The 12996-nt window shown below is 60.1% G+C and overlaps 1 protein-coding gene across 16 annotated transcripts in view; it reads left to right on the forward strand.

Moving 5' to 3' along the window:
• Positions 1 to 12996, forward strand: part of DGKZ (diacylglycerol kinase zeta) — a 43708-nt gene that overhangs the window by 23115 nt on the left and 7597 nt on the right. For 3 of the 16 annotated variants that reach the window (XM_086341378.1, XM_086341388.1, XM_086341382.1), the window contains exons 2-12: positions 8467 to 8575; positions 8962 to 9057; positions 9323 to 9400; positions 10609 to 10665; positions 10786 to 10854; positions 11621 to 11692; positions 11805 to 11921; positions 12019 to 12090; positions 12380 to 12475; positions 12708 to 12790; positions 12906 to 12966. In XM_086341378.1, coding sequence (XP_086197504.1) covers positions 8467 to 8575; positions 8962 to 9057; positions 9323 to 9400; positions 10609 to 10665; positions 10786 to 10854; positions 11621 to 11692; positions 11805 to 11921; positions 12019 to 12090; positions 12380 to 12475; positions 12708 to 12790; positions 12906 to 12966 — 910 coding nt within the window. Of the gene's footprint in view, positions 1 to 2137; positions 2287 to 2503; positions 3913 to 6006; positions 6110 to 7397; positions 8163 to 8466; positions 8576 to 8961; positions 9058 to 9322; positions 9401 to 10608; positions 10666 to 10785; positions 10855 to 11620; positions 11693 to 11804; positions 11922 to 12018; positions 12091 to 12379; positions 12476 to 12707; positions 12791 to 12905; positions 12967 to 12996 lie in introns of those variants that run through there. The other 13 variants (XM_086341380.1, XM_086341381.1, XM_086341383.1 and 10 more) reach the window with 11 other exon arrangements.

Consider the following 12996-nt stretch of genomic DNA (forward strand, 5'->3'; position numbering starts at 1 on the left):
GATGTTACTTTCAAAGCTGCCCTGGTTTATGTCCTTTTCACAGTGTTGGCATTGGATTCATGGTAAGCAGCAGTGGTAAAACGTGGTGTAAAAGCAACGGTAAAACCACCGGAGCCCTGGCATATGCCAAGGCAGCGGCCCCAACATAGACGCACAGCCACTGTATTCTTCACACTCACGGCAACAGCACCAAAAATTGCCATAAATGTATCAATTTTATAAAGCCTGGGTCCTTGAGTGTACATTTTAAAAAATACTGTGTGAAGAAATGTGAAATACACATGAGGCACTTTTGCTGCAAACCGAACTTTGATGGTTGTCTTGAAAAGCACTTTTATGACTGAGTTGCAGGCCCTTTTAGTCACTTTTTTTTTTTTTTTAAGGAGCACCATTTTAGCTTGAAAGGACACCTGACAGACAAAAACCCTTTAAACTTGGATGTTTAGCAGACATTTTCTCAAAAAAGAATGCAGTGAGCTTGTCACTTCAAAAACAGTGTTGCTATTGATAAAATTTCAGCTTTTCAGCGAAAATTAGAATTTTGGAAACCTCGTTGCAGTATCTGGAGATCCACCTAAATCAGTAAACCAGTATATTCCAGTGACCAGTGCTTAATGTTTCAAAATTCAAAATGCAAGATAGACCAGTGAAAAGTTCACTGATAACATTTCGGATCCCACATAGCCACTAACCTTTAAGAAACGACCACTTGTGGTATTTTGGTATAGTAGCAGAGAAGAATATCTGTAATTGCCTGAAAGGGCTATTAAAATACTCTTTCCTTTTCTTATTGTCAGTGTGAGGCAGAATTTTCTTTGTATACTTCAGCCAAATTAACATATCACAACAGATTGCCTGCAGAGGCAGATATTAGGATCCAGATGTCTTCTATTAAGCTAGACATTAGAGATTTACAAAATTAAAACATGCCCCTCTTCTTGCTAGTTTTTTGTCTTGGAAGATAGAGCTTATTTTCCATAAAAGTCTGTTATTTATATTAACATACTGGGCTTATTGTTTTTAAATAGTATTTTAATATATTTTAAATGAATAAATAGTATTTTAAACATTTCTCAATTTTGATTTCTAATATGAAAAAGTGAAAGTGTTAGTTGCTCAGTCATGTCCCACTTTTTGCAACCCCATGGACTGTAGCCTCTGTCCATGAAATTCTCCAGGCCAGAATACTGGAGTGGGTTGCCATTCTCTTCTCCAGGGGAATCTTCCCAACCTGGGAATCCAACCCAGGTCTCCTGCATTGCAGGCAGAGGCTCCAGTCTTAGCCACCACAGAAGCTAATACGGTCAACGTTAATGGCTGTAACTCTCAAAGAACACCTTTTGGCAATCTTCAGTAATTTGTAAGAGTGTAAGAGGGTCCTTGGACCAGGATGTTGGAGAGCTGGTGCTCTAGATTCTGGGGGCCAGGGGTGTAAACCGAGGGTTGGCATGCTGGGCTGGGTGGGTGCAACGTGGCCTGGCTTCTTCTGGACCTGACAGGCCCCTGGCAGGGCTGCGAGGCCCGGATCAGCCCTTCCAAGCTCTGGGCACGACAGGCCTCCTTGAGCCTCAGGTGCCCTGGTGGTTCAGCTGGGACCGAAATGTCACTTGCACAGGGGGGGTTACAAGCCTCCTGTCTGGTAATCCTTGTGAAAAAGCGCTTTGTAAGTTGTGAAACACTCCACAAGATATTTGTTTTTGTGGTTATTTTGTCTGGGGCCGGTGCTTAGCTGTCTCAGATGCTTTCCCCAGACCCCGGAAAAACCTGTTCATGGGGAGCTAGAGTGTGTATGGTGACCCCCCCACGTCTAACCCCCCCAGCCCCCTTGCCTTCCTGGAGCTGAGACAGGGGCTGTGCTTGTGACCGGGCTGGCTGGAGGGGAGGCTCTGGGGCTGTTGCCCTGCCAGCCTCTGGAGACGTTGGGAAGAGAAGCTGGGAAGCCAGGCTCGTGCCCATGTGTGCCCGCCCGGCCACCCGCCCAGCAGCCGCTGCCTGCTTGCTCTGCTGGGAGAGGAAGTGCAGTCGGTTACCAATCGGGTTATTTTCATAACGGCTGTCTCAGGCTGGGGGGCGGGGAGGAAGGTTGGGAGGGGGAGGGGGCAGAGGAGCAGCCTCAGCGGCTCGCTCTCCAAACTAGGACTTGCTCAGCCGGAGGCCGGCAGCCCGGAGCTGGCGCTGCAGCAGTGCAGCGGGGCTCGCCTGCCCACCGGGACCCCGGCCCCCACCCGCCCGCTCTGCCTGCCACCTGAGGGCACCTCCCGCCTGCCACCCTGCCTTCCAGATCAGGTCAAAGGGGCTTCCCTCAACCCTCCCTTGCCTTCTGCTTCCTAACCCTCTTGGACCTGTCGGGGTGGGGTTGTGGGGTCCCCCACAGCGGTCCCCCAGGCACCGCTGTCCCCAAACCAGGCTCCTGGAGCTGATGGAAAGGGAATGGGAAGGGGTGGGGGTCTGAGCTGCTGTCCCCGAGCCAGGGCAGACCCCGTCGTGGTAAACATGACTGGCGTAGTCGCCCCCCGTACCACGCAGCCCTGGCCCACCTCTCGCACTGTGAAGTTTGCTTCGGTTTGGTTTTGGCAGTCTCTTTTTAGTGAGTGGAGGCCTGGGCACCCTGCCTCAGCAGCCCCCAGGCAGGCCCCACTTCCAGCCGTCCCTACCCCCTTCCCTCGACCTCAGCCTCAGTGCTGTGGGAGCAGAGCCACCAAGGTGGCTTCTGACCCACAGGCCCTGCTGTGGGGCTGCTGGAGATGACCGCTGTGCACCGTTGCCAGCCTCAGCAGGACGCGGGGCGGGGGGCCCACTCAGGGTGGAATGGGCACTCTGGCTGAATCCCACAGGGTGGCCTGTGCGAGCACCCCGGGAGGCAGAGCAGTCCCTGGGGGCCCGGTCTGGTGCCAGGGGCAGAGGGCATTCGTCCCAGCATGAGCAGACCCCCCATGCATCCCAGGCTGCCAAGCTGTGTTCCTCATATGATGGGTGGTGGCCATCCTGGCTACTCCTGCTTCCCTTTCTGGTCTCCTACCTGCACCGTGCATGCATGCTCAGTTGTATCTGACTTTTGATGACCCCATGGACTATAGTCTACCAGGCTCCTCCATCCATGGGATTCTGCAGGCAAGAATACTGGAGTGGGTTGCCATGCCCTGCTCCAGGAGATCTTCCCAACCCAGGGATCGAACCCACGTTTCTTACGTCTCCTGCTTTGGCTGGCGGGTTCTTTACCACTGAGCCCCCTGGGAGCAGAGACAGACTCTGGTAGGTGGCACAATCCACATGCCCAGGTGTCTGCTGTGGATGTAGGCCCTGCGAAGCCCCTCCTCTCTGCCGGCTGTCATCAGGTACTTCGTACCGTTATGTCATCTGAACCTCTCTCATGTCAAAGCCTCTGGACTAGGTCGTTTAAGCCCTGTTTTGCAGAGGAGAAAATTGAGACTCCAAAAGGTTAGTTGATCAGCCCAGGAAAGCAGTGGCAGATACAGGATTCCAAAGCTTGAAGCTAACATAGCGTGCGCCAGTCTAACTGGGCGATCAGGAGTCCTGGCCTTTCTAGCCAGCAGCCGATGGAGCGGGGGCACTTGTGTCCACTCAGCCCCGGCAGCTGCCTGAGCCTAGCCACCTGCAGCCGCACCGTCTGCTGTTCACCAGGGTGCCCAGCCAGCCACCACTGAGCCCGTCTCCCCACAGACCCTTTGTCCTCCCCCCAGGCTCCTAGCAGCCAGCTGGACGTCGACGGGGCCCCCGAGTCCTCTCCCAGCCCATCCCCTTCGGGTGTGACAGGCTTCCCCCGCCGGGCCCCCGGCCAGGAGGCTGAGGCAGCCATTTGTGCTCTGCTGTCGGTGTCAGAACCCTGTGGGGCCTCCTCCGGTGACCTTTACACGTACTGAGTGTGGTGTGTGGGAGCTGACAGAGCGTGAGGTGAGAGGAAGCTGCCGCCCAGGGCCGTGCCATGAGAAGAGGCTGCAGGCGCAGGCAGAGGAGAGTCCGGGACAGGCCTGAGAGTCGGCAGGGCCTCAGAGCAGACCCAGGAGAGGCCTGGGCCGAGATAGGAAGTCAGGAGTCAGGCCTTTGCTGACCAGGGGACAGAGGTTTCTATGGCGACCAGAGGAACAGGAAGCCTGGGCCTGGGGGGAGGGGGTGTCGGAGTGCAGAGGCGTGGTCGCCTTAGAGGAGAGCAGGTCGTAAACCGTCAGATCAGCCAGCTGACGGCCTCCTCCGACCAACAAGGAAACTGAGGCCCAAGAGGGAGCAGCTTTGCAGGTCACGCGGCACCGGCCTGGTCCGGCCCGGCCCGCCCCCGCTGGTGGTGACCGCCCCACCAGGCCACTGGGGAGACTCCGGGGCCGGGCCCGGCGGTGACCCAGGCGCGCGGGGAGCCCCTCTAAGTCGCCCCCGTGTCCTGCGGCAGGTGAGCCGCGAGGCCTCTCCGCCCCCCCAGCCCTTCTTGTCGCAGGCGTGGGCCAGGCAGCCGGCAGGGTCCACCCTCTCCGCCACCCACAGAGCGCCTGCCGCACCTCCCCCCTGGGACTGTGGCCTTTGTTTTCTGGGTGACACTCGCATCAGGCGGTGTGTTCGGGTGACTAATCTCCTCCACGCTGGGCAGCTGTCACAGGGCGGCCTGACCAGGCGGGCGGGGAAAGCTGACACCCTGGGACAGAGCTGGCAAGCCAGGGTCCCGGCGGCAGCGGGCTGCTGGGCCTCCAGGCTCCTCTGGCTGGTCGCAGTGCAGACCCTGCGTCAGGCGGACCTGAGTTCAGGTCCCGCTCCTGCCCGTGGCCAGCCGTGTGACCCTGGAGCCTGGGCCTGATCTCAAGCTGGTTTCCTCCTCTCTGTAACCTGCCCCAGGGGAGGGAGGTAGGCTCAAATGAGATGACGAGTGAAAGCGCTTGTCACGTAGTGGGCGATGGGTAAGTGGACCACTGTTGTCATTAAGGCACCTTAGTCCCAGCTCAGACCAGGCTTTGCCTCGGGTTGAGGTGGGTTCCAGCCCCGGCTCCCCAGGACTAGCTGTGCACCTTGGGCTGGTTATCTCCTCCATCTCTCTTCAGGAGCCAGGCATGATACAGTATCTATTCTTTAGGGTGCTGTGGTTTATAAAACGGTGCACATGTTTGCCAAGGACTTAGTATACTGCCTGACGTGTGTGGGCACTCAGCAAATGTCAGGTGGGACGGCATTGATTCTAGGAAGGAAACCAGGAGCTCTTCTGCCCTCCTCCCTGTCACCTGCAGAGGCTGGCAGATTGTAAACAGCGAGCCCTGGAGCCCGGCAGCCCCCAACACTGCTTCTGCAGGCATGGCTGCCTCCATGTCAGTATTCCTGCACCTATCCAAGGCCCTGGCCTAATGCTGCCTGCCCGGACCCCCAAGTGAAGTGAAGTCGCTCAGTCATGTCTGACTCTTTGCAACTCCATGGACTGTAACCTACCAGGCTCCTCTGTCCATGGGATTTTCCAGGCAAGAGTACTGGAGTGGGCTGCCATTTCCTCTCCTGGGGATCTTTCTGAGCCACCAGGGAAGCCAACCAGGGCAGTAGCAAATCAAGGTGGGAGGGGGAGGAGGAGGCGCTGGCTATGCAGCCCAGCCCGGATTCCTCAAGCCGTTCCTCCACGCTGTCAGGCCTGTAGCTGACAGAAGTGTCTCTCCTGTCAGCCCCAGGCAGGGGTCCCGTGGCTGTGACTCAGACCTCCCTGTGGCTGCCAGAGCCCAGGAGTACCTGATGGTGGACACACATGTCCTTAAGTGCTCTGGAGGCATGGCCCCCTTGAAGCACACCAGGCTCTGTGCCCTTTCCCCACCGTTAGGAGCAGGTAATAGTGCACGTGCTCCCCTTAGCCTGTGTAGACGGGGCGACGAGGCAGGTGAGCTGGTGAAGGAATTGGAGCCCGTGCTCGGACCAGGTCAAGGGAGGATGGCTCGAGCAAGCGTGGTCCCCGGGACTCCTGCAGGATGGTGCTCCAGGTAGCTTAGTGTTCGGATTCTGAGCGCTGGGGCTTCGGGTCTTGGCCCCCAGGTCAAGGTGCAGTTCACGGGCTCCCTCAGCATCCAGACGAAGGTTTTCAGACATCGTCCAGCACTGTCGTACATGGGTTGTCCATCCTGGCCTCTTCAGAAAGGTGAGGCCTGGGAAGTGCTTACCATCAGCCCCTCAGAGCCAGAGCGCACCCACAGAGCCCAGAGGCGCTCTCGTGGCTCTTTCGGCTTCCCGCACAAAGTCCCTCTGGTGGCTTCTCTCCCCGCCCTGTGCATCTGCTTCTCCAGTTCTCAGGCAGCCGGGTGGGGTGAGCTCCAAGCGGCCTTCCACCCGCGAGGCAGATGTCAGATCCTCTCCCTTTCTGGGGCCACTCAGCCTGGCCCCAAGTCTGGGGGTCATGGCAGGGCTGAATTTCCCTTCAGAGAGCCTCATTTTCTTACCATGGCTTGGTTTCTGCAGTGTCTCAGGAAGGGACACCTAAGCCTAACCTGCCCAAGGAGAGGAAAAACCTTGCCCTCAGACCCTCAGTGTCCTATCTTTTTGCCTTTTCACACTGTTCGTGGGGTTCTCAAGGCAAGAATACTGAAGTGGTTTGCCATTCCCCCTTCCACAGTGGACCATGTTTTGTCAGAACTCTCCACCATGACCCATCCGCCTTGGGTGGCCCCACACGGCATGGCTTATAGTTTCATTGAGCTAGAGAAGGCTGTGATCCATGTAATCAGTTTGGTTAGTTTTCTGTGATCGATTGTGGAAATCAACCCTGAACATTCATTGGAAGGAGTGATACTGAAGCTGAAAGTCCAGTACTTTGACCACGAGATGCAAAGAGCTGACTCACTAGAAAAGACCCTGATGCTGGGAAAGCCAGAAGGCAGGGTGAGATGGTCGGATGGCACCGCCGACTCAACGGGCATGAATTTGAGCAAGCTTCAGGAGATGATAAAGGACAGGGAAGCCTAGTGTGCTGCAGTCCATGCGGTTGCAAAGTCACACAAGGCTGAGCAGCTAAACAACAGCCCCGCAGTCTGTTTAGGTTGACTCCAGGCTCCCAGCTTCCTTTCTCTCTCCTTTCCATCAGCTTCAGGCAAAGGACTTGGAAGTCCTTAAGGCCAGAGCTTTGTGGATCTTGGTGCCTGGACAGGGGAACCCAGAAGGGTAGCTGGCAGCCCCACTCCCCACTGCTCCTGTGGCTGCAGGGGGGTGGAATTGGGGAGCACCAGGGCGTCCAACAGCGATGAGTGTGGGCTCCCTGCTGGGTCTTCTGGTACGCCACCCACCCCGTTTAAGGGGCTCAGAGGCCACAGAACACCCCCATTTCCTCCCAAGTGTCCCTTCTCCAAGGGCAGAGGCTGAGACTGGGCTCCTGGGCCTGGGATGGAGCCTGGCCTGGCCCGGCTCCTGACTCTTCCGGTCTCTGTGCCCAACAGCCACCCGCCTGCCCCTGCCATGGAGACCTTCATTAAGAGACACTTCCAGCGGAAGGCGCCTGGCCCAGGGGAGGGGCCGAGGCGGCCCAGCGGTGTGGGGCTGCCCACAAGCAAGGCCCGGCGCCGCTCGCCCGCGGGGCAGGCCTCCTCCTCGCTGGCACAGCGGCGGCGCTCTAGCGCGCAGCTCCAGGGCTGTCTCCTGGGCTGTGGGGTAGGGGCCCCGCGCCCCGGCCGCCGCCGGCGCTCCAGCACCGCGCCCCCCGCCTGCAATCCCCGCTTTGCCGTGGAGGAGGTGCCCACCCAGCCGCAGCCAGCCGTGGTGGGGCCCCAGCTTTTGGTGGCACCCCTGCTGTTGGCTGGGCTCGTGGGCATGGAAGAGGAGGAGGGCTTGCAGAAGGAGGATGTGAGGGTCGCGTTGCCGAGCGCCGCCCAGCCGGGCTCCGGGACCCCAGGGCCATCCCCACCGCCGCCCCGCAGCGCGCTGCCCCTGCTGCCCGTTCCGCGCTGGCGCCGGCGCCGGGCCTCCTCCCAGCTGCTGCCCGCAGACGTGGTGAAAGACCACGGGCTCTGGGGCCTGCACGGTCACTACCGACGCCTCAGCCAGCCGCGGCCCGTGAGCCAGAACCCCACCCCAGGGGGTCGAAGAGCCTCGGGTACCGCAGCCGGCCTCGGGATGCCCGCCCGCGTGCGCCCGCTGTGCCGCCGGCGGCAGGTAGCCCTGCGGCGCAAGTCAGCCGGACCCCAGACCTGGAGTGCCCTGCTTGCGTAGGTATAGCTGCAGCCAGCAGGGCAGTGGTGTGACCTCCGGGGGGGCTGGCCCGAGGGTCCCCAGCTCGGCAGCAGCTCTGGGCCAGGCTCGGAAGCCAGCAGGGCAGCAAGGAGAGTCCAGTCTCCTCGGGGATCCTCTCAGAGTTGGGCGGGAGGGGGCGGGGGTTCTCCTGGGAGCCTCCTCTGCCCTCCCTGCCTTGACCCAGGGTTGAGGTCAAGGTGAAGGCAGAGATCCCAGGCGAGAGGAAGGAAGCAGGGGCGCTGCGCGCCCAGCTGGCCTCAGCCGTCTCCTCCTCCGCAGGAAAGCCATCACCAAGTCGGGCCTCCAGCACCTGGCACCCCCTCCTCCTGCTCCTGGGGCCCCGTGCAGCGAGCCTGAGCGGCAGATCCGGAGCACCGTGGACTGGAGTGTGAGTGGCCTGGAGCTGGGAGGGGTCTATGGGGACCAGCTCCCCGCTGGGGGTCGGAAGTACTGCGGGCGGCTGCAAGGGAAGCCCATGGACCTGTGGGGTCAGGGCAGATCCAAGCCTTGAAGCCAACAGTGGTGAAAACAGGATGCAGCGAAGTAGATTGTGGGGGCTGGAGCAGGTTTGTCTTGGGAGAGGGACAGTAGATGGGGCGCAGCAGGTTTGCACTAACCAGGAGGCCACGTTTGAGCCAAGCCTTAAGCCCAACAGACAGCCGGGGGGAAAGCAGGATGCAGGGAGGTAGATTGTGAGGGCTGGAGCAGGTTTGTCTTGGGAGAGGGTTGGGAGCAGAGCAGGCGTGCACCGAGCATGCTCGTCCCATCCTCCAGGAGTCAGCGACGTATGGGGAACACATCTGGTTTGAGACCAACGTGTCCGGGGACTTCTGCTACGTCGGAGAGCAGTACTGCGTCGCCAAGATGCTGGTGAGTGAGCGCGGTGCGGCAGGCCGCCCCCTGGTGGTGGAGCCGGGTCTCGAGCCCTGTAGGCAGGCACTTCTAGGGGAAGGTGGGAACGAGGCTCTCGCCTGAGCCGCCCTGCAGGGGGCTGCCCCCCGGTGGCCAGAGGAATGGGACTGGGTCCTGAAGCCGGGACGGGGGCTCGACAATGCTCTCCCAGAGCAGCTGTGCCGGGGCAGGCGTGGGGTGGCACCCTGAGGCCGGTGCCTCAGGGACCTTCTGTTTCCCGCAGCAGAAATCAGTGTCCCGGAGAAAGTGTGCAGCCTGCAAGATTGTGGTCCACACACCCTGCATTGAGCAGCTCGAGAAGGTGAGCGTGGCTGTTCAGGCTTTCCTGCCCCTCCCCCTCGGGCTGCTGAAGCCCTCACGGCACTCCTACACAGGTCTCTGTACACGTGTGTTCACGTCACACAAACAACACCAGCCAGGGGTGCCTCAGTATGTATAGTGGTGAAAAAACCAAGGACCCTGGAGCCGCAGTGCCTGCGTTTGCATCCTGGTTCCCCCTTCATTTGCTGCTGTGTCCCTGCTGCCCAGAACAAGCCTGGCGCAGAGTGAGGTTCATAAGACAATTACTAGACAAGATGAAGTCATGAATGCTGGCTGAGATACCATTTTTATCAGTTCCCAAACTAATACTTAGAAGGGGCTGAGCCTTTGTACCTCAGCGCTGTCTGGGCCAGTCCTGTGTGGGCCCTGAAGCCCGGCCCTGTCCCCTCCACGAGTGGAGAGGAGGAGGGCTGTAAAGACCTTTTCCCAGGGACCATTGTCCACGGAGCAGCTGCAGCTAGGGGCGCGTCTGGGCCCCCCGCTTCTAGGGAGGGAGGGAGAAGGAAAGCTGGGTGAGTGGGTCCAGGCCCAGGGATTGGGGGGCTGCCGTGGCCCCGCAGGACTCCCCACCAGCAGAAACCAAGACCAGCGTAAGAAAAATCCTGTAGGACTAGGAATGGCTTGAACGAGGCTGACGCAGACGGCTTCCGCTACTCCTCAACTCATACAGTGAACTTTCCCTACAGTTTTCCTAGGGCCGAAGCAGGGGCCCTGAGGAAAAGAGAGACGCCTGTAGCCCCAAGTCCCGTAGATCCGTCACACCAGCCCCTAAGGTGATAAACCAGGACTCCACAAATGGGCTGACGGCTCCAGGGACCAGTCCACAAGCATGGGCTGGGTTGCCTGCAGGTGCCTAAGTTGGGAGAGCTGGAGGGCGAGGAAGAGTACAGGACGGGTCAGCCTTGCTGCCTTTTAGCGGGGAAGACGGATACAGAACTTGCTGTCTCCCTCATCCCAGAAGACTGGGCAGCGGAAGGGAGCTTCCTTCTGGCTAGTGGAGAGGAGGAGGGATGCCAGAGGGCCTCTGAGAAGAGGTGTCTGATGTTCTCAGGGCCCCCAGGATGCTGGGGGGCCTCTCCCTCCTTTGTGAGGACGCCTCCTGAGTGACAGCTTCTGAAGAGGGTGGCCATGTGCCTGACCCCACAAGGGGCGGTTCTGACATTTCGGCGGTCACTGCGTGTTTCACAGATAAATTTCCGCTGTAAGCCATCCTTCCGTGAATCGGGCTCCAGGAACGTCCGTGAGGTAAGTACCCGGGGTAGTTAGGGCCCCTGGTTTCCCAAGTGGGCCCCTTGGCAGTGACTCCAGAGCATCGCTGGGCTTCCGCCCGGCACTCAGCCCAGTGCTGCTCCTCTCCTCCGCCAGCCAACCTTCGTGCGGCACCACTGGGTACACCGGCGACGCCAGGACGGCAAGTGTCGGCACTGCGGGAAGGTGAGGCTCCACCCAAGCAAGCTGGCCCTGGTCCCGGCGACCCCCGCACCGCCACACGTGGCCCGTCCATCCCTGACTGTGGGCAGAGTCCTGGGCCCACTCTCTCTGTCTGCCGTGCCCGCTCAGTCCCAGAACGCCCAGGTCCCTGGGCAGAGCAGGAGAGCAGGGAGGAACGCCTCTCCTCCAAGAGCAGTGTGTCTGGACCGCTTGGAAGCTGTGAGCAAGCCCTTCAAGAAGCATGGAGGCTTTTTCCATCGCTAGCTCAGCCAGTGCACATTGAGGGCCCACTGGGTGCGAGCACAGCCCACAGCAGCCCAGGTTTCACTGACCCGTCTTGTCCCCCCCGCCCACCCCCCAGTAAGTTCAGGATCAGAGAGATCTAGGGGCCTTGTCCCTTCTCCCTCCATCTACCCTGAGTGTCCAGCACGTTGGGCACAGTAGGCCCTGCGATAAACCAGTGTAGGACGAACAGGGAATGACTGTGATGGTTACTGCACAGAGCTTTGAGAGCCTGGGTTGGGAAGGAGGGACTGGAGTTAGGCAGGAGTTATCTATGGACCCCTTTCCAGCAGATGGTGCAGTTAACTTCAGAGACCCAGCCTGGCTGAGCACCCATGACTTTAGGGACTCCTTTTATAGTTCTTTTCTTTAAAAAAAAATAAGAGTGCTCAGTTGCCCTGGGCAGAGAGATGTTGACGGCAGGAAGGGGCTGGGCCTGCTGCTCTGGGCCCAGCCCCAGGGACCCTCACCACCCTCTGCCTCCCAGGGCTTCCAGCAGAAGTTCACCTTCCACAGCAAGGAGATCGTGGCCATCAGCTGCTCCTGGTGCAAGCAAGCAGTGAGTGCCACTCCCCTGCCGGCCGGCTGTCCCCTGGGCTGCGCGGGGTGCGGGCTGCAGGTCTCGGCCAGGCCCAGCTCAGCTACGCCCCCCACCCCCCCACCCCCTCCAGTACCACAGCAAGGTGTCCTGCTTCATGCTGCAGCAGATCGAGGAGCCGTGCTCCCTGGGGGTCCACGCCGCTGTGGTCATCCCCCCCACCTGGATCCTCCGGGCCCGCAGGCCCCAGGTGAGTCCCACCTGCGCCAGGAAACCCTAACCCCCAGGGTCTGCCAGCCACCCTAGCCCCAACCATCTTGTCACCCACACCTCCACTTCCCTCGCAGAACACCCTCAAAGCCAGCAAGAAGAAAAAGAGAGCATCCTTCAAGAGGAAGTCTAGCAAGAAAGGGCCTGAGGTTAGACCGGGGACCAGGCGGGCAGCCGGAGGGGAACAGGAGAGGGGGGCCTGTTTCTTGGGGCACTGAGGCCCTCCCCGCCGCTGGAGCTGACGATGCGGCTGTCGCTGGGTCAATCTGGGCTCTGGAGCCCCCAAGCAGGGGGAGAAGTCCAGGTCCTCCTCTGGGGCCAGGCCCACTGTGAGGTCTGACCCTGCGGTGATACTCACGGGGGCACCTGGGGCGCGGAGAACAGGGTGAGGGTCCCCCAGGGTGGGAACCAGCCTTACGGGCTCTCTCTGTCTCCAAGGAGGGCCGCTGGAGACCCTTCATCATCAGGCCTACCCCGTCCCCCCTCATGAAGCCCCTGCTGGTGTTCGTGAACCCCAAGAGTGGGGGCAACCAGGTACACACAGCCTCCAGTCTCCTCTGAGAGCCTTGGGGCGGGGTGGGGTCTAGCTCAGCCCCTCCCCCCAGCAGGTGTTCCCAGGTTGGCTTTGGCCGCACCCCTTTCTCCCAGGGATGCGGAGAAAGTCCCCTCCGCTCTTGCCTCTTCCTGGGCCCACGTGCTTCTCCCCACCTCTGCCCACCACCCTGATTGCCTCCCCTCTTCCCTGTCGGCTCCTGGTCTCCCACAGGGCGCCAAGATCATCCAGTCCTTCCTCTGGTATCTGAATCCCCGGCAAGTCTTTGACCTGAGCCAGGGGGGCCCCAGGGAGGCGTAAGTACCTTCCAGGGCTCTGTGGGGGCGGTGGCGAGGGCTGGCCTGGCGCGCTCTCGGGGCACAGCTCACGGGTCCTGACCCCTCTGACCCCGTTCCCACCCTCTGACCCCAGGCTGGAGATGTATCGCCGAGTGCACAACCTGCGGATCCTGGCCTGCGGGGGTGACGGCACGGTGAGTCCTCACGGCCTGAGAGGCTGGGCT

This window comes from Bos grunniens, chromosome 15, assembly GCF_055505025.1.
Source record: "Bos grunniens cultivar Pamir isolate PY7600 chromosome 15, Bosgru_T2T1.0, whole genome shotgun sequence".
Classification (NCBI taxonomy): Eukaryota; Metazoa; Chordata; class Mammalia; order Artiodactyla; family Bovidae; genus Bos; species Bos grunniens.